Raw genomic sequence first — 25,884 nt, 5'->3', positions numbered from 1 at the left:
ACAGGAAGAAATGGCGCACTTTGGTCTATGGGGTCACGGAGAGTCGAAAGCGACTAAACGACTAACAACAACCCAGCATTTGCCTGGTGTGAATATGGGAAACCACGGAAAACCATCTTCAGAGCTGCCAACAGTGGGATTCGAACCCACTATATCCCAGATGCAAGCTCACAGCTGCGCGCCCCTAACCGCACGGCCAACTCGTCCGGTGATGGGGGAATCGAACCCACCTCTACTCAGTTGACCTCCCAAGTCTTAGTGGACCCCGTTCCAGCCCTCGTCCCACTTTTCAAATTTCGTAGCAGAGCCGGGAATCGAACCCGGGCCTACGTTGGTGGCGGCTAATCACGCTAACTACTACACCACAGAAGCGGACTACAACTGAATTTTAATTTTTTTAAATCGTGAGTAACTTTCACCAGCGCTATGTGTAGGCTCTAGTAAACTCTATTACACTTCCACTATGCCTTCGCGAAACATAGGTTGAAGATCGAATGTGGTGCAGCTAGGACGATGTCACAGAGGCTAGACATACAAGATGGCACGGCTTGGACGATGTCGCAGCGCGTTTAACAAGGCTACAAAGACTACCTTTACAACATAGAGTTTTGCTAAATTGTGACAAAAAGTAAGTTTATGGCCGCAAGCCACGATAATTTCAAATCACGCGGTTTTCTAATTTTCAACGAGGGTGGCAGCCTTGTAGGCACACATGATGCAGGATCTACTACAGGCAACAGAAAATAGTCTTCATGACAGCTGACCCGGCTGACCACAGCAGGCGAATAGCAACATATAAAATGTTCACAAATCTGAGATTTATAGTGCCTCCGTTTTAATTCTTCTATATAAGTAAGAATACAGCTAGAGACAGCTTGTGAGTTTCTGGCAAGCATATAGGAAGGATCTCTCCTCTACACTACTCAAGTATTGTTTCTCGTCATTTTCATGATTTTTTTTCACCTGGTGAACTTGACAGGAAACTGCCAGATTATAACTGAAACATTCTTGAGGACATATTTCCATGTAAATTACGAATTCTCTTGTCCTTCTTTAAAGTTTTGTACTTCTAGAAACATCACCTCTAATAGTCCTTCTCTTTTTTTAATGAAATGAATGCATGTTTATATTGTCCGACTCGTTGGCTGGATGGTCAGCGTACTGGCCTTCGGTTCACAGGGCCCCGGGTTTGATTCCCGGTCGGGTCATTGATATTAACCTTAATTGGTTAATTCTAATGGCTCTGGGGCTGGGTGTGTGTGGGGTTTTCAGCATTAGAAATCATCCTAGGTAGGGCCCTCATCTTCAGGCATGCAGGTCGCCTAATAGGCCGTCTACGAGGAAAAGACCTGCACCAGGACTCTCCGGAGGCCATACGCCATTATTATGTTTATACTAAGTATTATTGCTAATTAACCCAGCTGTAGGAATAGAAGAATATTGTAATTTAAGTAAATTTTATTATTTTTCAGATCAAATGTGAAAAAATACCATATAGATCAACATAGAAATACTGCTATGCATTTTACAAGAGTACAGAAAACTGTGTCACTGCAGCTTTTCTACCAGTCCACTGTGAACAGCGACCAACAACAATTTTCTATAGACCTGTGCACTGCAATGATGGGAGCTAATATCCCCCCCTGCATAAACTGGAGCATCTTCAGACTTCAACAAGCTGCCGGGAGCAATCACCGAGTAGGAGACGAGTGGCTTTCCCCCGGTGGAGTCATTTAGGGTTGTGGAAGAAGTCAGGAGAAATTTTGACCGAACCTCTGGGAAGTTGGCCGCTGTCAGCAAAAAGTTTCATAAGAGTCCTGCAGCAGAATTCAGGATGGAAAACGACGGTAAAAGTAGCCAGGGTGCTACGAAGTGAGGTAGATGAAGCAGTTGAACTAAAACCAGATGAAGTGGCTTCATTGAAGTTTTGTCCAATCACTTCCTCCGATGTTGAGAGGTTTATCTCAGTACAAAACATTCTGCCCGACTGGAGAACAAGATTGTTACCGGAAAACATTGAAACGTTGCTTGTTGTAAATTCCTTTTATAGTAATTGAGCGTGTTATTGAATTATTGTTGTAAATTCCTTTTATAGTAATTGAGCGTGTTATTGAATTATAAGTATTTTTTCATGCCTATTTTGTTGCCTATTTTACATGTTAGTGCCTATTTACATGCTTATTTTGGCTAATTTAAGAGCCTATATGCCTGCCTATTTTAACTGTTTTTAGTGCATATAATTCTCGTCTCTAATCATTACATATGATGACATCAGACAGAGCAGACAGTGATGCTGTCGCTTTTTACATCACATGCTTTGGAAATATGAATTTCAATTTTATAATATCCAGCCCATATTTCTACAGTCCAATTACTTGAGTCAATTTACCACGAGCCTTTAAAACAATAATAACTGCACTACATGCTGAAATAATAGTCCAAACTTAAAACATTATACAGGAACTTGCACATCATGACAAAAGGCGAGTGTAATTAACTTAAATCATAGATTTATTTTTCTAAACCGCAAATCTGATAAATTTGTAGTCAGCCTGATGAACTTCTAGGAGATGCAAAGGTTTTGTTCCCACATCTGCTGGTACGAGTTGTCTATTATTCATCTTGATGTGCCTTGCCGATCACATCCCTGTGGTGAGCTAGCAGTGAGTCACGCATTTACGATCACAGACCCAGGCACGTACAAATCAGCGGGTGCAGGAACACAGCGAGCAAATCTCCTAGAAGTTCATCAGGCTGACTACAAATTTGACATCAGATTTAAGATGATTGAAGTTGATTACACCTATCGTGATGATGTGCAAGTAAGCTGGTCAAAATAAGTCATCCGTTGAGAACGTTCCCTGGTTAACATTTCAAAGTTTTGACTATTATCTCGGCATCGTTATTTAAAGGTACATAGTAACTTGCTGACACTGAATATACTCAAGCTGCCTAGAATGGACTGCCAGTGCTGCGATTGAGAATACTTGAGCAAGACTAGCGTTGCCAGTTTTGCGATCGAATATACTTGATCTGGCTTATAACCGTGTTATATGCTTCTGCCATCTATTAGCTACACTATAAAACTATTAGTTTATATTATTTCCGTGTGTAGTTCTGCCAGAGAGAGCGGAAAAAAATGACACTGTCCTAGGGCCTGCTCACGTGATCTGACGATTTTGCACCAAAGGTTCATGCATTTCAAGCACCAAATCTAGCTATGTCAAATAATAATTTGACCACTGATGCCCAGAAATTTATATTTTGATGTATTTGTGAATGAAGAGGTGTTGGCAAAGATAGCAGACGTAACAAACAGATTTTATAAACAGTTGATGGCAAGTTCATGACAAGTTCCGCTCTACTTTTATCGATATTGTGTGTTAAATTTAATCTTTCTGCTGTTAATCATGCGTGTGGATTGGTATTGTGCATACACATAGCAGACACAGCCCATAATGCAAATGAAAATTTATAAACATCTTCCTAATGGACAAAATGTTTGCCACCTCGTGTGAAATCGAACTCTGGATCCCAAACATAACTGCCTCCAACACTGTATGAACAAACGGGTGAGTTAAAATATCATCTGAAAATATTATTCTGTAGTTAGTGCTTGTATTTTATGGTCAAATTGGTGATGATCTATATTAAGGTTGTTGGCTGAAATAATCCAGCACTGGGGTCGCACCAACCTGTTCAAGAATTCAGCAGTGAAAAAGTTAAAATAATTGGACTGCACACATACAAGCTAGATATTACAAAATTACAGTCAATATTTTCACAGCACGTGATGTAGAAAGCAACAGCATCACCGTCTGCTCCCAGTCTGACGTCATCATACATAATGGTCAATTAAATTCTATCACAAACTTCAGTGAAGTTGTATTGAAAACAATGCTCTTTTTAACTACATGCTTTTCCACCATACCGTATTTCACAGCATAATCGGCACACTTTTTATATTGCATAAAATGAATTTCATTGCAAAGCTTGCACTGTCGTTAGTATACTTTTTTTAAAGGTGCAGCCAAAGGTTCTACCTTTACAATACTAAAATTGTTTTTGTTTACGAGCAATTAACAAATGCCGTGGCTTGTTTCGTCCTTCTTGGTGGACATTATCAGCCGAAATACTTATAAGTAAAATAGACAAAGACAAATACACATTAAAATACGATTCAGGTTACCGAATACGTCAAGTTAAAATTCATAATAAAATTTGAAGAATGTTCTTAAAATGCTGGAGCACAATTGCTTTTTTAGTTCTGTTAAACAGAAGATATAATTGATCATCACGCCAACAAGAAGAGCTCGATCATCGAACTCTAATGAAACTATGGCGTGTATTAATGAAAATGAAAACATTTCCAGGTAAACTAAAAAAACTTTGAAAAAATGTTTCAGAAATAATAATAATAATTGTACCAGGGATACACCCTCTCCAGCCAGTTAAACTGTGCGCCTTTTATAAGGCTACCTAGGTAATTGAACTTGAACCGATGTTATGCAAGATACTTGGGTTTTCAACTGTTAGATGTCTCTACCGTAAGTCTAAAGTGCTGCCTCTGGTGAGATCAATGGTAATTAATTCTTAAAGGAAAATTGATTTTTACCGTTGGCTAACCTTAGTTTTTGAAGACTGTTTTGTTCATGTATCGACATTGTCAACACTTCTGCTGGTTTCTTCTCCAATATCAATCAACCTATCAGAATCTTGCAAATGTTTTGCCAATTAAAATCGGGGGTGTGTACAAGAATCCGGCTACCAGTAAAGAGTTCTGGAATCTTCCCCTCAAAATACTCTAAAAGCTGGGCACTTTACGGCTGTATCGTCTTCATCTTGCTCCAGTTACTTGAGTGTGGCGTGTCTTAACAGAGGCGGGAGGCCACGGGCGTCGTTCAGAAGACCCAGAAAAGCAAGGTAATGGCAGAATTTTTATAAACATGTGATAGCTCCAGTGGATAGCTTGAGGGGAAGGTTTTGATCTCTTATTTCATGTAAATTTCTAAATCTGGTTGTTTAAATGTAGTATTTTAGGTCTATCTGAGGACTCTGTTCTATTCCCTACTGGGAAATTTGTAATGTAAAGGAACGAAGAGTGATTGTCCTCTACGGATTCCCATTCAACTTGGTATGGGGTGACCAAAGTTTCTAAACCTTTAAAATTCTTAACACTCTTTTGCAATTTAATGTTCTTATTTAGTCACCCCGTAGTAGAATAGACTTAGCCTCACTACCTTTGGGCCATAAGCCGACTTAGGGTTTTAGATATTTCTACGAGTGCAAGTGTCTCGCCTCCTTTGCATTTTGTTTATGACTGATTACAACCAACCTTTTCTTTTTACATTAAGGCCATTTAGTATGAGCTCTCTTGTCCCTGTGAATTGAGTGTGGTGTGTAGAAATGAGTCTGGTGTGAAGGTTCCTTGAGGGACGGAAAGCTATAAACTGCTGAGCAATAGACAAGCCCATCTCGAGGCTACCTTGTGCAAATTCTTTAATTAAGAGCAACCGATATGTTGGAAGTGCACAAATGAAATGAAATGGTGTATAGCTTTTAGTGCGGGAGTGTCCAAGGACAAGTTCGGCTCGCCAGATGCAGGTCTTTTGATGTGACACCTGTAGGCGACCTGCGCGTCGTGATGAGGATGAAATGATGAGGAAGACGGCACATACACCCAGCCCCCATGCCAGCAAAAGTAACCAAGTAAGGTTAAAATTCCTGACCCTGCTGGTAATCGAACCCGGGACCCCTGTGACCAAAGGCCAGCACACTAACCAATTAGCCATGGAGCCGGACTGGAAGTGCACAATTATTAACTGATGCCTCTGAGAGGCTGGATGATGATATAGTTGGAGCACAGACTCCTACAAAGGGTATTTTCTTGGAGCTTTCTAGCTCTTCTAAAATTTTGTACCTGTCATTCACCCCAACTGCTTCTTAAACCTCTGTAAACCACGGAAACCCCCTATCAATAATAATAATAATAATAATAATAATAATAATAATAATAATAATAATAATAATAACAACAACAACAACAACATCAACAATAATAATACACATGATTTCAAACTTGTTTTTTTGAGTGACTGCATTGCTAGACTTTAAGTAGAATAACGAGTATACATTGCTAGGCTATAAACAGAATAACAATGTTTATAACCAATGTCAATGCAGTCAACACAGTACCAGGAACACACAGAGAAGCAAGAGAGGAGGGGGATGCAGTATACGGGAGCGTGTGAGCTAACAGTATGACAAGGATGACAACATCAAACTGAAGAGACAGACGATGTTATCATTAAAATTTGCTGATAAAACTGTCCAATTAGATGTTTCAGCAGATAGTTGATTTTACAGAGCTTTCAATATCTGAAATTCTATGGTTCTGCACAAGAAATCCCTAAGCACATACAAACAATAATCCATAGCTGTGCAAACATTTCAGCATGGATTAATGACTCAATGATTTTCAAAGTTACAGTGAACAGAAACACATATTTACATACCTGTAATTGTACCTTGGTGTCTTTTGATAATATCTTTAACTTTAATTTGTACATTTTTCTCCACTTCAGGTCTAATAAATACAACAGGCATTGTCAAACATTTATTCTGTATGAGTACTTTCTCCACAGTCATGAACATTTCAATATTTCTGTCCATTCGAGATGGTGACTGAAACAAAATGGATCATTTTAAGAAAGAGTACGCAGCAATGTGAAGAACGTGATAACATCAAAAAATAATACAATGATATAATCACTACAGGTGACAAAATACACTGTTACTAGCATGAATTATTTTATTTTTATGAAAAGCATACGATAGAGAACAAGCCTCCAATTACAATATATTTTAGAAATTTAAAATATAGCAGTACAGACACTAATTAATTGTACATGATGATCATGATAATGAGACTGGGTTCATGATAATGAGAAATGAAGAAATGAACATAATGATGGTAAGGATGGTAACAACTTTGTGTAATAATCACTGCTAACTTAATTACAAGGTAATTGATCATTCTTTAAACTTTTGTTAGTGCCTATATCACGAGTCTGAGATGATGATGAAAATTTGGCCACCCATTTTTCATGTGCAAACAAAGAACTACCTACATTCAGCTCACATTTGCTATTTTCATGAAACCACTTAAAAGTACATTCTACCTCCTCCCATGGTATTGACGTTAGACATATCCAACCAAAATGATCTAGCTCAGAGAGACACTTGCTTCATTTCATCAAATAACACAGTATCCACAAAAAATTATATACACTCATCTTGGTATTTTACAAGTTTTGTTTTAGGTAGATCTGCTAACAAAGTACGTAATTCAGGTAAAATGGACATTTTATCCAATGACAAAAAGTAAGATTTTAGTGGTTGAAACATTTGCAAGAACCTCTCAATTGCTGGGAACATAATTAGCCGATATTTTTAAAAATATTTAAAATGCTATTTGTTTGTGGCATCGTCCTCTAAAGATCTTTTGCCACTACTTGCACTATATGTTATGAACCTACGTGTAATTGTAATTGTGGAAGTATAAAGTGTTGAATGTGAGGAAAGGAATGTAATTAGCCACTTGGTTTTAACATGATTCAGTAGATCCTGGTATGTTACAATGACAAAATCACAACATTCCACGAGTGTTCCAACTCAGACGGTGTATGTGGAAAAAAAAATTATTGTACACCTTATTAGTTACTAATAAACCGTCTATAAGCCTCGTGTGTATACATGTGTTATAGTTATTCACTGAATTGTTTATACAGACCAGGACCCTTGTAAATCAGCGAATGAAAAAAGAAACAAGTGATCAGTGTACAATTATTTTTAGTGGTATTTACTGTTTGCGGTAATATAATCACGGTGAAATATACGATTTATCCATGAAGCACACACTGAAATAATGAAAAGTAACACGGATTATCCACAGGATATTTTTAACATAAAAATACAGAACATTTAGAGATTATGGAGGCTGGAAATGTTCTTAAAGTTAAACACTTTAAGAGACGGAGTGACCTCTATTTCCCCCGGATGACGAATCTTTTGGTCAGGGATTTCAATCGTGTGTGATTAAGTGAACATTGTTCATTTCTGGATCCTCAATCTTCATTGCCACTCTTATCTAAATGCGGAAGGTTGGAGAGGTTAGAATTGTCAATGGTCACCAAAAATCTATTAATGGTACATTTATAAGGATGCGCAATGACTAATACCACTGTCAGAATTATTGTCATGTAATGTAGATGGCGCTGGTATACAATGTCTTTTCCTTTCTTTCGGGATCACATGCGAGTTGTTGCTCATTCTCCGACATTTAGTCTTCAGTGTTGCCACATAAATGATGCAATTCATTTTAGAGAGCAATGTATAGTTATCAGATTAATTCCATTCATCCAAAAACTTGCTTATTTCTTGTTCTTTTAGTTCTGTATGCATACTTATGGAGGTCAAAATATAACTACAGAAATATGTAATGTAAAAAACGCACTGCACTTCAGTAATAATATGAACATAACATGACGGTCAGCATGAACGGCGAGTTCAGTTGACGAAAGAAACTGGTTGATTAGGAGTAAAATCATGCTTTAAAAGGAAAGAAGGCCGTTGCTATCTAAGGAGAGTAATGTAGTAAACATCCAACGAGCATTTTGTTCATAAATAATATCTCACATGGCAGAGAACACCAGTAGAACACAACGTTAACAATATGTCAACATCGGAGCTGCTGCTACTACAATCCATGGTCTTGACATATTGTCGACAAAGGAGTTTTAAAACAGGTAGCAGGTAGGAACCCTCTTCGGAGGCAGCCCTACACAGGGAGTGACGCCCCTGCTTATGTGAGTCCCAGAGCACATTGACCCGGTGCGTAACATCTGGTATGGGTCCCAGCTCAGGGTACGAGTGAAGACCTCAGCAGCATCTACGGCGGAAGGGGCAAACCCGTAGCGTCTGTACTTCAGAGGAGCGACTACGAAATGCGCCTGTCTCCATGTTAGGGGCAGCCTAATTTTGAACCTTGCAGTAGGTATAAAATGCCTTTGGGTGTGGCGAGCCCATCGTAACAATAGCCTATATGGATAAAGCAGATATGGTGCCTCGGAAAAGGTTAGGGCATTCCCTGCTAAAAGTGAGCGCAGTTCTTCGGGTGTTGGAGAAACCGTGAGAAGTGAGCAACCAGCACCAAACTGCGACAGCAAATGTCCTGACACAAGAACTGACAGAAGAACTGGTTAACTTCATGAAAGAAAAAGATTAGCCATACTTGGACTGTGCGAGACCAAGAAGAGGGGGTACGGGAGAGATTCCTCTGAAAGAAGGATACAGGCTGTATTACAACGGAGGACCTGAGACAAAACAGAGCGGCCATTATACTTAGAAAACAAATCAAAAAATATGTGGAATATACAAAATGCGTCAGCGATAGGATAATGGTGATGAGACCCCAGTTTGAAAATGGCACGAAAGATCTATTCCAGTTGTATGCCCGACAAACGGGATACACAGATGAACATCTAGAGGACTTTTTAGACGAAGTGGAGAGACAGATAGAAGATAAGGAAGTGCTATTAATGGGTGATCTAAATGCACAAGTTGGAATGGAAAGACAAGGAAAGGAAGATGTTGTAGGGCCCTTTGGATATGGAAATGTAAATCCAGAAGGCGAATTGTTGGTGGATTTTTGCATGAGGAACCAAATGACTGTTGGAAACACCTGGTTTAGGAAGAAGAACAGTCAGAAGATTACATGGTATGGTTGGGGAGACAGACAAACAAAGACCATGATTGATTATATAATCATTGAGAAAGAACACCAGAAGAACCTTTTAGATGTTATAGCCATGCCTGAAGAAGCCTTTGGTGGAGATAATAGAGTTGTGAAAGGAAAACTGAAAGTAGGAAAGATTGAAAAACTCCCATTAAGAAGAGAGAAAAGAATTAAAGTACGGAAGTTGAAGGAGAAAAGCATACAAGAAGAATTTCAAAGGGAAATAATAGTCTTGGTACCCAGGACGGAGATGGGGAATGTTGAAGATGAATGGAAAATATTTAAGGAAGCACTGGTTGGATATGCAGAAAAGGTATGTGGTAGAACACCAAGAAATACGAAAGACAAAAAGAGACACACTGGTGGAATGATAGGGTAAAGAGTAAAGTGAAGGAAAAGAAAATGGCATGGAAAATATGGAAAACATCTAAGACTGAAGAAAGTAGAAGAAAATATGTGGAGGCAAAGAACTTGGCCAAGAAAATAGTGGAGGAAGAAAAGAGGAAAAGCTAGGCCTTATTCACACAGAAATTGAGAGATGATATGCAGGGCAGCAAGAAATTATTGTATGGTATCTTAAGAAACAAAAAGAGAGATCACATAAACACCAGATTTGTGAAGGATGATATTAACAAAGCCAGAAGAAATAAGAAATAGATGGAGAGAGTATTTTCAGAAGTTGCTGAACATGAGAAATAATGTCCAGCTCCATGGCTAAATGGTTAGCGTGCTGGCCTTTGTTCACAGGAGTCTTGGGTTCAATTCCCGGCAGGGTAAGGAATTTTAACCATCATTGGTTAATTTCGTTGGGACAGGGGCTGGGTGTATGTGTCGTCTTCATCATCATTTCATTCTCATCACGACGCACAGGTCTCCTACGGGCGTCAAATGCACCTGGCGAGCCGAATATGTCCTCGGACACTCCCGGTACTAAAAGCTATATGCCGTTTCATGAGAAATAATGACAGTCATTCACTGGACCACCAGGAAAGGCAATTAGTTGATGAAGAAATGGATAAAGAAATTACAATAAATGAAATTGAAATGGCATAAGAATGATGAAGAATGGAAAAACTGCTGGAATAGATGAAATTTCAGCGGGGATGATAAAGGCAGCTGGAGCTGTAGGCCTACAGTGGGCATACTGAGTTCTCAGGATTGTCTGGGAGAATAAGGATTTCCTTGAGAAGTGGCAAAAAGGAATAATCATCCCACTTTTCAAGAAAGGCGATAAGAAAGTATTGAAGAACTATAGGGGAAGATAATGGAGAGGATACTGGAAAAGTAGGATAAGGTTAAGGGTTGAAAATCAGATACAGGAAAATCAGTTTGGTTTCAGAAGTGGAAGGTCAACAATAGAGCCCATTTTCATTATGCGACAACTAATGGAAAAGCAAAGGAAGTATGGGAATGATATGTTGATGACATTCAGTGACATTGAAAAGGCATATGGCAGTGTCTCCAGGACCAAGGTTTGGGACAGTCTGGTGCAAAAAGCAATTGGACAGGGATTAATAACCATGATCATGGCAATGTACAAAGAATGTTGTAGTTGTGTGCAAACACAAGTTGGCAGGACAAGTTGGTTCAAAATCACTAGTAGGCTGAGACAAGGAAGTGTTCTATCACCAATCCTGTTTACAATGATAATGGATGACATCATGAAAAAAGCAAAAGCAGCATATGGAGGAAGAGAAATGAACATGTTATTTGCAGATGATATTGTGATTTGGGGCCGATGACCTCGATGTTAGGCCCCTTTAAATAACAAGCATCATCATCCATCATCATCATATTGTGATTTGGGGAGAAGACAACATGAAGGTTCAAGAACAGTTGGATGTGGTGAATGGGAAAATCGAAGAATGTGGATTGAAAATAAATGTAGAAAAAAGTAAAACTCTTGTTATGAGTAGAGGGGAGAAGGAAGGGAAAGGTCAGATTAGACTTGTAGACAAGCCCCTGGAAGTAGTGGAGACATTCAAATACGTGGGAAGTGAATTAATGGAGAATGCAGACTGGATGTTGAAATTAGTGAGAGGATTCAAGCTGGAAGCGGTTTCTATCATAGTATAAGAAACATGTTATGGGAGAAAGATGTGCCAATAGAAGCAAAGGAAACTATGTACAAGGTGTATTACGTACCCATAACAACTTACGGAGCAGAAACTTGGACAATTACAAAGAAGGATGAGAGTCGAATACAGGCAGCCGAAATGAAGTTCTTGAGGAGTATGATACAGAAGAGTAGAAGAGACAAAATAAGGAATAAGAAAATCCGGGAAGAAATTGAAGTGGAAAAAATGAATGATAGAAGAGAGAAGAGTCTTTAAGATGGTATGGGCACATAAAGGAAATGAGTGATGAAAGAATGCCAAAAAAAAAGTTATGGAAATACAAATGCAAGGAAGGAGGCCGTGGAAGACCACGATTGAGATGGAAGGACACAATCCAACGCAGTATTAGAGAAAGAAACCTGGACTGGGACACAGAGTTTGAGGAGGAGTGGTGGAGAGACCGAAGAAAGTGGACAGGAACCACATTTGCCCCGACTTGGCTACAGCTGAATAATGGGAAATGATGATGATGATGATGAGTTTTAAAAGTTAAATTCAGTTGGAGGGCGAGAAACTACAATGATTTCCCATATTAGTTGTGATTGCTGCTGGCAGAAAGTTTCAGCCTTTTCTGCAGACAGAAGTGTGGAAATAATGACCAAGAGCAATGCTTAAAAAAGAAAAGTAGATTATTGGGCTCGGAGAGTATGTCAAATGGGGCCTTAGTTAATTTTACAGCCAATGGGAGTCCACAGTTAACTCTCTAAATACTGTTACGAATAAAACACTGCGTTTTATTGTATCACTATCGTATCGTATTCTAGGACAACTCAATAAGTGTACACACATACATACAAATCCCGAATTATTATATTCAACCATGAATGACCAGACTCCACTAACTGCTGTATATTTACAAGTCTCTCACAGTAGGACACCAGCTGTGCAGTCTTTATCTGAATGGGTGATAATCCTTAATGATAGGCTTCACCTTTCATTTGCATACTCAGACCCTTCACACACAACAGGTGCAAGCAGATAGGTTTTTCACCACTCTCAGATTCAACACAGTGAGCTACTGACAACTCAACAGAACAGTGCTAGCCTGTGTTACAATATTCCTCACAACAAGATTGCTCCAATTCTACTCACACCAGCTGTTCCGCACACTGACTTCAAGACAGTCGGCATGAAGTCCTTGGTAGTACACATACAGTACTCTGTGCTCCAGTACGAGGATACTAAAGATTTTGGTGGGACTCCTCTTTTATACATCCTGAGATGGAGTACTAGGAATATTCGGTGCTCAGCTAGAGACAGAACAATCCCATTTCATGTTCCAGAAGGTACACAAGGAAATCATACAAAGAGACCAATAGAGGGGAGAGGCTGTCACTTTGCACTCAGGCAGGAAGCTGCCAGGTGACTTACAAGTTTCTTCCACGAAATACCGAAGGGAGCTATGAGAGGGCTGGCACACAACATTGCCCGGTCGCCCCATCAGTTATCTCCTCAGCTGCACCTCGATATGGCGCCAACCTGTTTAGATGTACCACCTTCATCTTGCATTTTGGACTCTGCCATACTCAATGGATGACGTTTATTCACATCGTGATGCAGTAAGGCCCTTTCCACAACATCTGGAGCTTGAGAGACAAGCCTCCTTTCTTATGGGGCTACATAGCCACCCCAGGTCGTTCCCAAGATTTCCAGTGGTGCCTGCTTGTTGGTCGTACTGTGCCTTCAACTGGTCGCTCTCTATGCTCAAACTCATCCAGACATTGATGTGTACATCCTCAGGCCTTGTCAGATCCAGGCAGTACCGGTCAGTCGGGGAAGTATGGCCCCTAGGTCGACCAAATGCTAAATTTACGACAAGCGCAACTCTCTTTCAAACGGTATCCTCGCTGGTGCAGATCTCGCAGCCTCATGCGCTGTACACCGGTAAGCCAGAGGGCAACAGGGGAAGGTGACGATCCCCCTCCCTCTGTGTTTCTATCCACGTGTCCCAGCTCAAGTTATCCTCAAACTCCACGGTGGTCTTTCAGCATGGAACTCCATGCTCTCCCTCCCTGCTGGAACAGAACTGACAGTCTTCTGGGCAAGGCCTTCAGGACAGAGCGTTGATGTGCAGAGTGCATTTTATATAGCAGACATGCTCCTTGATCTTCCTCTGTCCGGTTGCCACCTTCTTCCAGCTTTCTACCATCCTCTTCCATCTTTTCCTGGCTGCCTTCCGTCTTCCATCTCCTTTATCATCCATCTCTTCTGGCCTTCTTCTTCATCATCATCATCCTTTCTTGGTGTTCTATTTTCTAGCCTCCTCCTACCTTCTTTCATCTCCTTCATTTCTTCTTTCATTGTCTTTGTCATCTCCAAAAGCGTATTTAACTTAGCCTCCATTTTTGTGTGGCTTTTGGTCTCAATTAGGCTGCAGAAATTACTGTGTACGAGGACATCCAATGATTTATGGGAGTGTGTACTCACCACACACAGATGTTCTGGAATCTTCCCAGCAGTGTCCATAACCTGAAGTATCTGGTCTGCTCATACACAGTTATTAAAATGATGTACCACACTTAGAATCTATTCCAACTTCTGGCACCGCTTTTCTCACGAATAAAACTTTGTTTTATTGATCTAAATTCTAGGATAACCCAATAACACACACAATTCTATTCAACCAGACTCCACTAACTGCTGTATATTTACAATTCTCTCACAGCAGGACTCCAGCTTTGCAGCCTTTACCTGAACTCTTCTCCTTATTTTCCTTTTCACCACCTGAGTGGAACTGTCGAAGAATGTCGACAGCATAGTAATAATTCTCTTGTCCCTCCAAATTACACACGAGATGTCATCCTTTCTCACTGCAACTATGTCATACTGCTTCATTTCCTGGATTGCTTCCCCCCCTTTTTTTTTCAGCTGGGAAGGTAGGCCTTTACCATTGACTATCACAGTGCCTGTAATGTGGACTTTCAGTTTCAATAGTTCAGCCACTAACTCATAACTAGTGTAAAACCTGTCCATGAAAAATTTTGTCACCAAATGGATGACAATTCTAGCAGTAAAAGGTAAACATATCAGGCCTAATAAGTGTTTGTGTTGTCACTGCACCATCGCCTTCATCTTCTCCAAGAGCATATTTAACTGAGCCTCTATTTTCGTGTGGCCTTTGGTTTTAACTGGCATGCAGAAATTACCGCAAGAGAACACCTAATGATTTATAGGAGTGTGTACTCACTGTACACGGATGTTCTGGAATGTAAGGTTCCACTGCAGAGACATATTCAGGAACAGAGTCAGAAAGTACATTTGGTTGAATTTTACTTGTAACACTTGAAAACCATATGGCCCTTGAAACCTACAGTGCTTTTGTCAACACTCAGATTGTGCCCTGGCATGAAAAATTCCCCAAATTTTGTACCCAAGTAAGACACTATGTTTTTCACTTTAGAGCCCCTTGATTGTGGACCTACCTGATAAGTCTGAGGGGAGGAGAGATGGAGATTCCCAATATATTTGTAAAAATCTATCCCTACAAAGCACATCTTTACAAAACAACTGCTTATCTAACCAGTCTTCGCCAAAACAGTCCTGCATTTTCACCTTACTGTTCATACACTAATAAAGGCCTTCAGTTCTTTAAATGTGACTTCCTTCCATGAACACCATATAGACCGCTTCTGAAGTGCAGGGTTTCACTGAATTTTTACCTCCACAGTCTCATTCGTAATTCTGTAACAGGTATATTACCATGGCTAACAAATCCACCTACTAACATAACAGGGAATTTAAGCAAGCCTATATCACCTGCTGTTCATAATCTCCTAGCAGTATTGAAATTTTGTACACATCAGCGAGGTCCAGGTTGTGGCAACACGACCTCCCTGATCATCGCACGCAACGTTGTGATGATTATTGTCCCTCATATCACTTTCTGAAACATCACTTTCATCACTTGCCTCAATACGTTCTTCACTTTTGTGGTCATAGTAAATAAATCCAGTCCAAACTGACATCAATATTTCATTCCTCCGTCAAGCCGGCAACCACCATCTTCCCGCGATCGCTTTCCATTGAACATTTACATCACCAAGGAAACAGAGTACTATTGTCATTGCATTCAAAGGGAAGACTTTCAGCACAATACATGGACAATTTTTTGCCACAGCGAACTGTTACCAGTGGATTCAACAGTTCAAAAGGGGTCGGGCGAGCGTAAAGGAAGAGGAAAGATACGGGCGTCCACATGCAGCCGTAACCGATGCCAATATTGAACAAGTGTGTGATATAATTCTGAATAACACACGAGTGACTGTTCTATGAATTTCCGCTCCTGGTACACCCTCAGACCACAAAAAAAACGGTTTATGGAACGCTGTTCTTCCTTGGTACAAACAGAGAGTGGCACGGCCATATTTATGTTGCAACAGCGCAAGCTATACTGATCTGATAATGCTGAAACCTACCACAGATGTAGACAACGGTGCCATCTAATGGCTGGTGAGCACACAATGCCATAGAGCCAACCTAAAGACAATAAGAGCAAAACTACAGATACTTATTGACTTGCCCTTGTATTTCAGAGCCCCATAATGGGTGTTAAAATCACACAATAAGAGGAGAGGAGGTGGGAACTGATCTAAAAGGTCAAACACATCAATGATATTCAGAAACTGGCCTGGTGGAAAATTTAAAAAAAAAAAACTGTAGTTATGACAGGCAACAAAACACATACCGCTACTCCCTCCATCTGGGTTCTTAAGTGGAACCGCTTCGCTGTTGGTGTCACAATGAGCAAAAATACCAATGCCACCAAAAGCCAGAAACGTGGATGATACTATAGTTATAATGGATGAGAACTTAGTCGACGCTACCACAACCCTTTTAAACTTGAACACACTTGATCTACAGGGTGGCGCACGAAATGTCATACATCGGAAATGTTTTATAAAACGTGTAAACCTGGGCTCACAACCATGTCCTTCGTGAACAGAAACCTTATTTCATGCGTGATCAGACAGGCAGCACCACATCTCGCGCATGTGTACCGGCTGCCAGTTATACAGCATGGCGGACAAAGGGAGATTGACGCGTGAACAGAAGGCAAAGAAAGTGTTGTTTTATGCTGAAACAAGAGCGTAGCTCGGAGCCATGTAAGGTTTCGTGTTCATTTCTGTACTCGGTGGGCTCCTTGCCAGCAGACGGTATACAGACTGGCCAAGCAATTTGAAACAGAAAGCAACATACTGGAGAGAAAACGGCCCCGCCTCAAGCCGGTCCGCTCACCGGAGAATGTTGCTGCTGTGAGAGCGGCTGTGGTTCGGAGCCCCTCCAAATCCACCAGAACTGCATGTGTTCAGCTTGGCACCTCTCGTCGGTCAATTCAGAGATTACTGCAGTCTGACCTTGGCGTGCTTCCATTCAAAAATGACAAATGTTCTGGACTTCCTGAATGGTAGAGCACCACTTTTCAATTTCTTCCCTCTCTATTTTCCAGTCTCCCACTGTATTATGTTCAACACCATAATTTAAAGCCACTTTTTGAAGAGTTTCCCCTTTGTCCAGTCTCTTTAATGCACTCAACTTGTCTTCTATAGAAAGAATCACTTTCTTCCGTTTAATCACCATACTTTCAGAGTTATAATCTATTAGCTTCATAGTCCGTATTGATAGTTCAAGCACACAAGTATGAAGGATAAGTTCTCCACCTAATCAATACTTCATTTTATTAGTGTCAATATTATTTACATAAAAGGACAGTACCAGTTTTGACCTGAGGATATGAAAACTCATCCGCACCCAACCAATACTACAATGAACAATGACTGAAGACTCGCTGCACCTGTCCTTGAGAAGAGAAAAAACCGGTCCTACTGCCAGCGGTCAGGCCAGTGCTTGTCCCACAGTCGCACCCTCTACACCGGGTCTCCCTGAATTGAGTCTCCACCAAAAGTTCAAATTAAGTCTACCAGTGTCGGATAACACAGAATGTTGGATAAGCAAAGGTCGGAAGAGCGAGACTCTACTGTACATGAATTAAACACCATCAGAAACACAGCCAAGGCCAACGAATATAATAAACCTTTCACTGAAGGAATAATAAATCAAATCAGACATCGACTTTCCACTACCCTCACTAAAGAAGAAGAAACTAACAAAACCTTATTTTCCACTTTCACAAATCCACAGATAGGCTATACCAGATTTCTAACATTTTCAAGAAGCACGATATAAAAATATGTTTTAAAATATAAAAATATATATTAAAAAAAACAATAATACTGCATCATTCTACACAACATAAACTCAATTAATAATAATAATAATAATAATAATAATAATAATAATAATAATAATAATAAATTCTATAGATCAGGTGTTTATATGCTTAAATGTAGTAACTGTTTGTCCACCTATATTTCCCAAATAGGTAGAAAGTTTGACACAAGGTACTTACAACATATACATTTATGCAAATATATTTTCAGCTTATGAGAAAACATATGATGGACTCGAACCATAAATTCACGTATACTGATCAAGATCTAAAACTCTTAAAAATACAGTAGAAGTCCGACATAGCGAGTACAGCATATAACGAGAACCCCGTTATAGCGACGACTTTATTCTGTCCCTTCAAAATTCCTATATTAAACTGTGTACCGTCCTTCGTTACAGCGAGAACCCTATCACTGACACATCCGTTATTACGAGCGATTAAACGCGCGCGTTTTTTCCGTTACCAATATTTATGCACACCAGCGGATATATTGCATGCGATCGATTACCTTCAGCATCATTTCCTTGCTATATGCACTAGCGAGTTCTCTCGTCGACATTCGAAGGCGATGTCGGAGTCGATTCGTAATACCCGTCGACAGCTGTTCCGTAAAGAAAATTCGAAATGAAAGAGAACATATTTTCGTAATAAATGCGTAAATAACATGCCCGATAACGGTTGTTAACTCGTTCAAAATTAAGGCTGACTAAACGACCGCTTAATTATGAGACTAAGTACTGCAATTAAGTAAGAAAGGGATACACCTCGATATATGGCAGAGTGCTTAATTGATTTCAGAGGTCAGTTTATATTTTGTCGCGTCTGGTTAAATTACGGAAAGACTATTATGAAAATTTATAGCGAGAAGGTTATCATTTCTCTACTGGCGCTTGAAGTATGTTTTCATAATACGTATAGTACGGTTAAGTTAGGATAGGTGACGCTGTTTGAATAAGAAAACTGAAAAGTTTGCAACAAATTGCGATCGATCATCTTCAGTACGGTATAGTTTTCTCACTTTGTGCATTTGCGAGCTCTCTTGTTGACATTCAGAGGCGATGTTGGAGTTGATTAATAATACCCGTCGACTGCTGTTCTCTAAAGAAACTTCGAAATGGAAGAGGATAACACGTTTTCGTAATAAATGCGTAAAAAACGTAGCCAACAGCAGTTGTTAACTCGTTAAAAATAAAGACTGAAGTAAACGATATCTTAATTTAAATGCTATATACGGAAATTAAGTAAGAATGTGATACACCTCAAGATATGGCAGAGTACATCACTGATTTCAGAAGATATATCATAACTTCCTAGTTAAATTTCGGAAAGGCTATTTACATGTAAATTTTTAGCGAGGAGGTTATCATTTCTCTACATGCGTTTCAAATATGTTTTCATGATACATATACGGTTAGGTTAGGTAACGCTGTTTGAAGAAGAAAACTGAGGTGTTTGCCACAGAAACCTCTGGAGTGATACCGTATTTCTCCGAATTCAAGACTTCTTATTTCTCAGAATCTCCTGCGAAAACTCAAGGGTTGTTGCATTCGCGGCCTAAGAGTAACTTAATGGATACCATTGGCAACTACCGCGGTAACCCCGCTGCTTCTTTTCACACGTGCACAGAACTCGTTGACAATAAACGACCGCCTCTTTACTATTCTGTACATCGCTAGCCGCGACAACCGATTGTACAGTGCCTGTGTGTAACGTCACTGGATCTCAGGAAATAGTGAAGAGAGAATGGTGTTCTATTATTAGCCTCTACAAAAACGTTTCTCAAATCTGCAGAATGGCATCAAAACATGCGACCCTTCGAATTCTTAGAAAAGCCATGGCTATTCAGTGGCAGAATTATAACGCGTCTATTGTACATGACGCTTAGTAAAATTAAGTTTTAGAGACAACAGGAATATTTTCGTGATGGATAGTCGTATTGTACAGATACGTGGAAAAGGTATTGCAGGCAAATTTTCAACAGGTTCTAGTTGATATTATCATGCCAATTTTAAATCAATGGTTATTAAACACTCGGAAATGTATAATTGTGCAGCCGCAAGAAAATACGGCATAGGCCTAACTAAAGCCAATATTTGGCATTAGTGTGAAGACAAAGAGCTTAAAAAAATGCGTACTGTACAAAGAATGCATTCAGTGGTCCGCAACAAGGACGCTTTAAAGAAGTCGAAGATGAAATTGTGAGGTATGTGCACGAAAAACGCAAGGGCGCAATGGGCATACCGTGGAGTAATAAACTCGTTCGTTGATTTTCAACATCCACGATTAGGCCTATACATCGCTAGCCGCTAAATTTGGCCGAACCCGGCAAGCGATCGTGCATGTAGCGGTAGCCGGTTATATCTGACGCTGAGTAAAAGTAACACTTTTATAGACAGCAAGAATAATTTCCCGATGGATCGTCGTATTGTAGAGACGCATGGAATAGGAATTGCCGGCAAATTTTCAACGCTTTCTCTTCGGTATTATGATGCCAATTTTAAGTTAATTGTCCTTAAACCCACGGAAATAAATAATTGTGGAGCCGCAAAAAAAAAAAAAAAAAAGGAAATACACCCTGACGAAAGTCAATGTTCGGCGTCTAAAAATAGTCTAAAAATGCGTAGGCCTACTGTACAACATGGCATTCATATGAATTTACAAAGTACTTTTTGAGCCTGATTTAAATTTTTTGAAGGAAAAAGTGGGATTCATTTTGGATTTGGAGAAATACGGTACTATATTTTTTTCGGAATGAAATTAAACATACACTTCCACGTAGAATCGGATTTCGAAAAATAACAAACAAGTAAGCCGTAGTGTGGATATCATCTGCAGAAATGCAAGTTTTGAACAAACTGATTGCCGTTTCACACCGATTTTTATGTGCATGGGGGTTTTTCCGACTTTTATACAAAAAATCGGATATAACGAAAATCCGCTATAGCGAGTAAATTTTTTGCCGTTATGAATTCTCGCTATAACGGACTTCTACTGTAGTTAATAAGGGCTCTCTCCTCAATATCTTTGAGAATTGTTTCATCCACCTGGATCAATTCCTTAATCCCAATTTCAACCTTAATGAGACAGCTAAAAAAAACAATACCGTATATAAAATAAGAGTGTGTACATTGCTCAGAATTTAAAATGAATAGTATTTCTGTGTCGGTCATGTCCACAGTAACAAGGAAATACACTTTTTACTTTTCTGTAATTTTTGTATGTACGTACACGCATCACGAGAAAACGGCTGAACAGATTTTAATAAAAATTGGTATGTAAAGTCGGGGAATGAGCCACTACAATCTAGGCTGTAAATAATTTTCTTCAAGCTGAGTGAAATGGTAGTTTAGGGGAAGGCCTAAAATGTAATTCTCAAATATTTATGTTACTATTGGTCCTATTCGGCAACAACTTGGATTGGACACGAGCCCGATGGAAATCTTAGAATTTAGCAGATTACAATGGTATGGACATATGAGAAGGATAGCTCCAATTAGGACCCCAAGAGAATACTACGAAAGGAATGTTGTTGGTAAGAGGCCCAGAGAAAGGCCTCGTGATAGTTGGGAAAAGCAAATTTTCAGAGACCTTGACAAACTAGATGTAAATTGGCAGCAAAAGGTAGAACATCAGCTGTGGATGGACAGGACGAACTCGAAGAGGCTCGTATACAACCGCACCCAGCTTGGTGGAGTGGAAAATCTATGATGATGATGATGATGATGGTCCTATCAATAAATACTACATAACAACAGTTATATAGAATTAAATTTCCGATCATTTATCTCTTATACATTTACCGTATCACTATGATAACAGAGATATTCATGAATTTGTATTTTTACTGCAAAGTCCACATCAACACCGAGCCACGAGAAAAGGAGCAAACAGAATTTAATGCAAATCGGTATACAGAGTATACAATCTAAGAAATAAACAATTTTATTCACCTTGGATGAAACGGTAGTTCAGGGGAAGGCAGCTGCAATTTAATTTTTAAATACGTATGTTATTGGTCCTACTGAAAAGTACTACATAACAAAAGTTATAGAAAATACAATTTCTAATAATTTATGTTTTATTCAGTTTTACCGTACCAACTACGATAAGAGTGGTATTTCAATGTCGGAAGAAAACTAAATGTGAAGGCCTACAATATCGAAAGCTCATAAAATAGATCAACAATAACATTACATTGACCATTGTTTTTTATGATATTCTTTGTCTCTTATTCTGCCACTCATCTCTGATAGATGGGTTTACTGCTGCGTACTGAGTATAACAGCTTGCCTGAATATTGGCGGGAAATAGCTGGGGAGTTAGATAACTTTCTTCTTTAGCATGCCATTCCTCTGGTTCATACATTTTCCGATACTGCTGGTACGAAAAGCACTGGTTGATCATAGTATTCCAGCATTAGATCCCTACTCTGACGTGCTGATTGGAATGATCAGTGTGTACATTTAACGGAATAATGGCAGAGGCTCGTTTATGACCTGGTCTAGAATTACTATTTCGGCCTATTCCAAATTATAGCACCACAATTCACCAAACAGCTCAAAATTCAATCCTGAAACGAGCCATTTCTTAAGACAAGCTTCTTCCTCTTCATTTTTATTCAATTCGACATTCATTTTATTACAAATTAGCAGCGAAGAGGTTTCTCCTCTGGATTGGAGGAAAATTTACCTCCAAGTCAGATAGTTTTTCCCCCCACCAGTGTAGTGCAATGAGATTTTCCGACTCATTGGGTACTTCTATTAAACAGATGAGTAAAATTTCAGAGATTTTGCCTTGGGTTTACACTACCCTCCCCTCCCCGAAATTAAAGAGAGTTTATGGCTCACGGCTGTCTGCGGCCTGGTCATTCCTGCTCTAGAAGTTTTGCCTGTTGGATCGGCAGTGTAGTACTGTTAGTTAAAAGTGAGAAAATGTGTGGTTGTTCATTTGATCGCGTATTTCATACGATAGCATTGCTTTTAATTGCGGCATTTCTACTGGCGTCATTGTAATGACCTATGTTGATTTCAGTTGGGAAAACCACCAAGACAGTCTTTCTGAGAATGTAAAACGGCAGGAGAGTGAGTGTCTGGCATTATAATGAAAACTCCCCAACTTGACTGTGACTGAACGTAGGCAAGAGGGCCCACCATTACACTGAAAATTCCCTAACCCAGTGTTCACATAAGATGTTTGGGGACTTCCCTGTCGCATTTCTAGGGAAACGTTAAGAGTTATGCAATTTAATACAATCTTACTCACAACATGTACACTACCTAACCTAGAATTCCATACACAATGTAGAATTCCATAGCAAAGCGCGGATACATCAGCTAGTTTTCAATAAAAAGAAATTAAGTATTCTAAATCCCTTTTTTATTTTTTTCCAAATTTCTTCCAGCAATCACCGACCATTCCACATCCCCACCTTAGGCAAAAAACTATTTTTTTTTAAATATATTGGAAACAAATGAACATATAAGCACTTTCCCATCAACATCATTCTGTTCACACTTGTTTCAGCTTAACTGAGTTCTAGAAGATTCCTCAAGTGCTGGTATTTTAAGTGTTTCAGCTGGTCTTCTGTGAGGTCCATTCTTCAAACTGGAGAAGGCTGTACACATGTGATTGTGATTGTTTCGACATCCAAATCTATACTTGTCCTGAATTTCAGCAATGCTTGCTTCATAAATTTTATCTATAATTCATGTCTTACCTTAACTTTTTTTAAATTTTGACTGATGATGGTCTCTAGTAAGACCGAAACTAGTTTCAACAACTATATGTAACTTTTTTAAGGTTACAACAAATAGTGTTCAACAGGTGGAAACCTTTAGCTTTTGTTTTACATTATATTGCTCTTCAATACAGATTAATATTAAATTTATTATCTATGAAACAGCAGGTGACAGGTATTACTAATCGACTCCGATATCGCCTTTGAATGTCGACAAGAGAGCTTGATAGTGGACACAGCAAGGAAACGATACCAATGATGATCGATCGCATGAAATATAATCGCTGGGTGCATATATATATATATATCGGTAACAGAAAAAAGTGCACGTTTAATCGCTCATAATAACGGATGCATCAGTGATAGGGCTCTCGCTGTAACCGAAAGGTATTACACAGTGTAATATAGGAATTTTGAAGGGATTGACAAAAATTGTCGTTATAACGGGGTTCTCGTTATATACCATTCTCACTATAGCACACTTCTACTGTAAAAAGATACAATAAATTAGTTGGTACAGTACACATTACCTGAAAGTCAAACCTCCTCCATCCTTGATCACTCTTGAATTTGTATACCGTGGCCAAAATATGACACAACGCACCACCTGGCTTGAAATCCAGGAAGCACCGCATCTGAAAAATTTAGTTTAATAAATACTGAGGATCAAATATACATATAAAACAACATGTGCAAGCAGCACTGAAATATTTACGTGGTTCGACACAGTTTGATCGAAACAGTAACAGCAATATTTTGAGTCAACTATGTCATTATTGATCACTATTCATAAAATCTTAGTTCTGTTTAGACAATCAACTCTAATGTTAGCAGAATATTTATCTTTTACCTGCACAATATGCTTTTGCTTTTCTAACTACACAGTTCAGACTTACTGGCAGTCTGGTGAGTGGTGGCTTGACAACATTTTTTCCAAGATTATCCTCTTGAAATTGTATAAGTTGATTGACAAGTGCTGCCAATCCCTTGTTGGTTGGAGGATCTGCTTGCACATACTGAAACAGACAATTTTACAAATAGAATTTCTAATTCAAGTTATTTTAGAACTATTCAAAAATTACTCATTAAAGTTATACGATCTTTTAAGAAAGGAACAGGCTATTGTTGATGAGATCATGGGATACTTTTCTATGATTTGCTCTGTGGTTAATGCCACACTAACTCACATAGGTTTTCATACAAGGGATAGGAAAAAGCAACAACTTTAAAGGTAGAGGCCATGAACTTAATTATGGGTACAGCAATAACAGTTGCCAGGTGTGAAAGTAAGAAACCAAGGAAATTCATATTCAGGGCTGTCAGTGGTGGAGTTTGAACCCATTATCTTCTGAATGCAGGCATGTAGATAAAGCACTAGATATAAGTAATGACCCATCTCTGCAGTCCAAAACTTCAAGTCCTATAGCAGATGTTCCTCAAGGCATTATAGCTGGCTTGTAGAAGTTTGGAGGATAAATCCACAAAATGCAATGAGCAATTTTTGTACAAACACTTTAATTATTTTTTTTATGTTGCACCGACACAGAGATGTCTTATGGTGACGATAGGACAGGAAATAGCTAGGAGTGGGAAGGAAGTGACTATGGCCTTGAAGGTACAGACCCAACATTTGCCTGGTGGGGAAACCAAGGAAAACCATCTTCACAGCTGCCAACGATGCGGTTTGAACCCATCTCCTGAAAGCAAACTGACAGCTACGTGACCCAAACCTCGAGCCACTCGCTCGGTCCCAAGAGATATAAGCAGCAGATTAAAATGACAATCATAGATGGATGGAAAAAATTGGAGGCAGCTCTCACACACCCATGTTAGTATTCTGAAAACGAGAAACATACCATTTTTGCAGGAACAATTGAAAACGACAATGTGTGACCGGGGAACTACAACCAACCTGCAATTCAAGATCAGTAGCAATGGCTACCACAGACAATATTAAAACAAACTGAATTAGCCTAATTCGTGTGATGAGTACTTCAATTCTTCC

At 39.3% G+C, this 25,884-nt stretch overlaps 1 protein-coding gene across 2 annotated transcripts in view; it reads right to left on the bottom strand.

Moving 5' to 3' along the window:
* mor (SWI/SNF- related protein mor) overlaps positions 1-25,884 on the bottom strand; it is a 183,895-nt gene that overhangs the window by 147,739 nt on the left and 10,272 nt on the right. For both annotated transcript variants that reach the window (XM_067147474.2, XM_067147475.2), the window contains exons 2-4: positions 24,776-24,895; positions 24,410-24,514; positions 6,516-6,684 (exon numbers count right to left, since the gene is read on the bottom strand). In XM_067147474.2, the coding sequence (XP_067003575.2) occupies positions 6,516-6,684; positions 24,410-24,514; positions 24,776-24,895 (394 nt within the window). The remainder of the gene's footprint in view (positions 1-6,515; positions 6,685-24,409; positions 24,515-24,775; positions 24,896-25,884) is intronic.

This window comes from Anabrus simplex, chromosome 5 (genome assembly GCF_040414725.1).
Source record: "Anabrus simplex isolate iqAnaSimp1 chromosome 5, ASM4041472v1, whole genome shotgun sequence".
Classification (NCBI taxonomy): domain Eukaryota; kingdom Metazoa; phylum Arthropoda; class Insecta; order Orthoptera; family Tettigoniidae; genus Anabrus; species Anabrus simplex.
The sequence above is the reverse complement of the archived record's forward strand: the minus strand, read 5'-3'. Positions and strand labels throughout refer to the sequence as shown.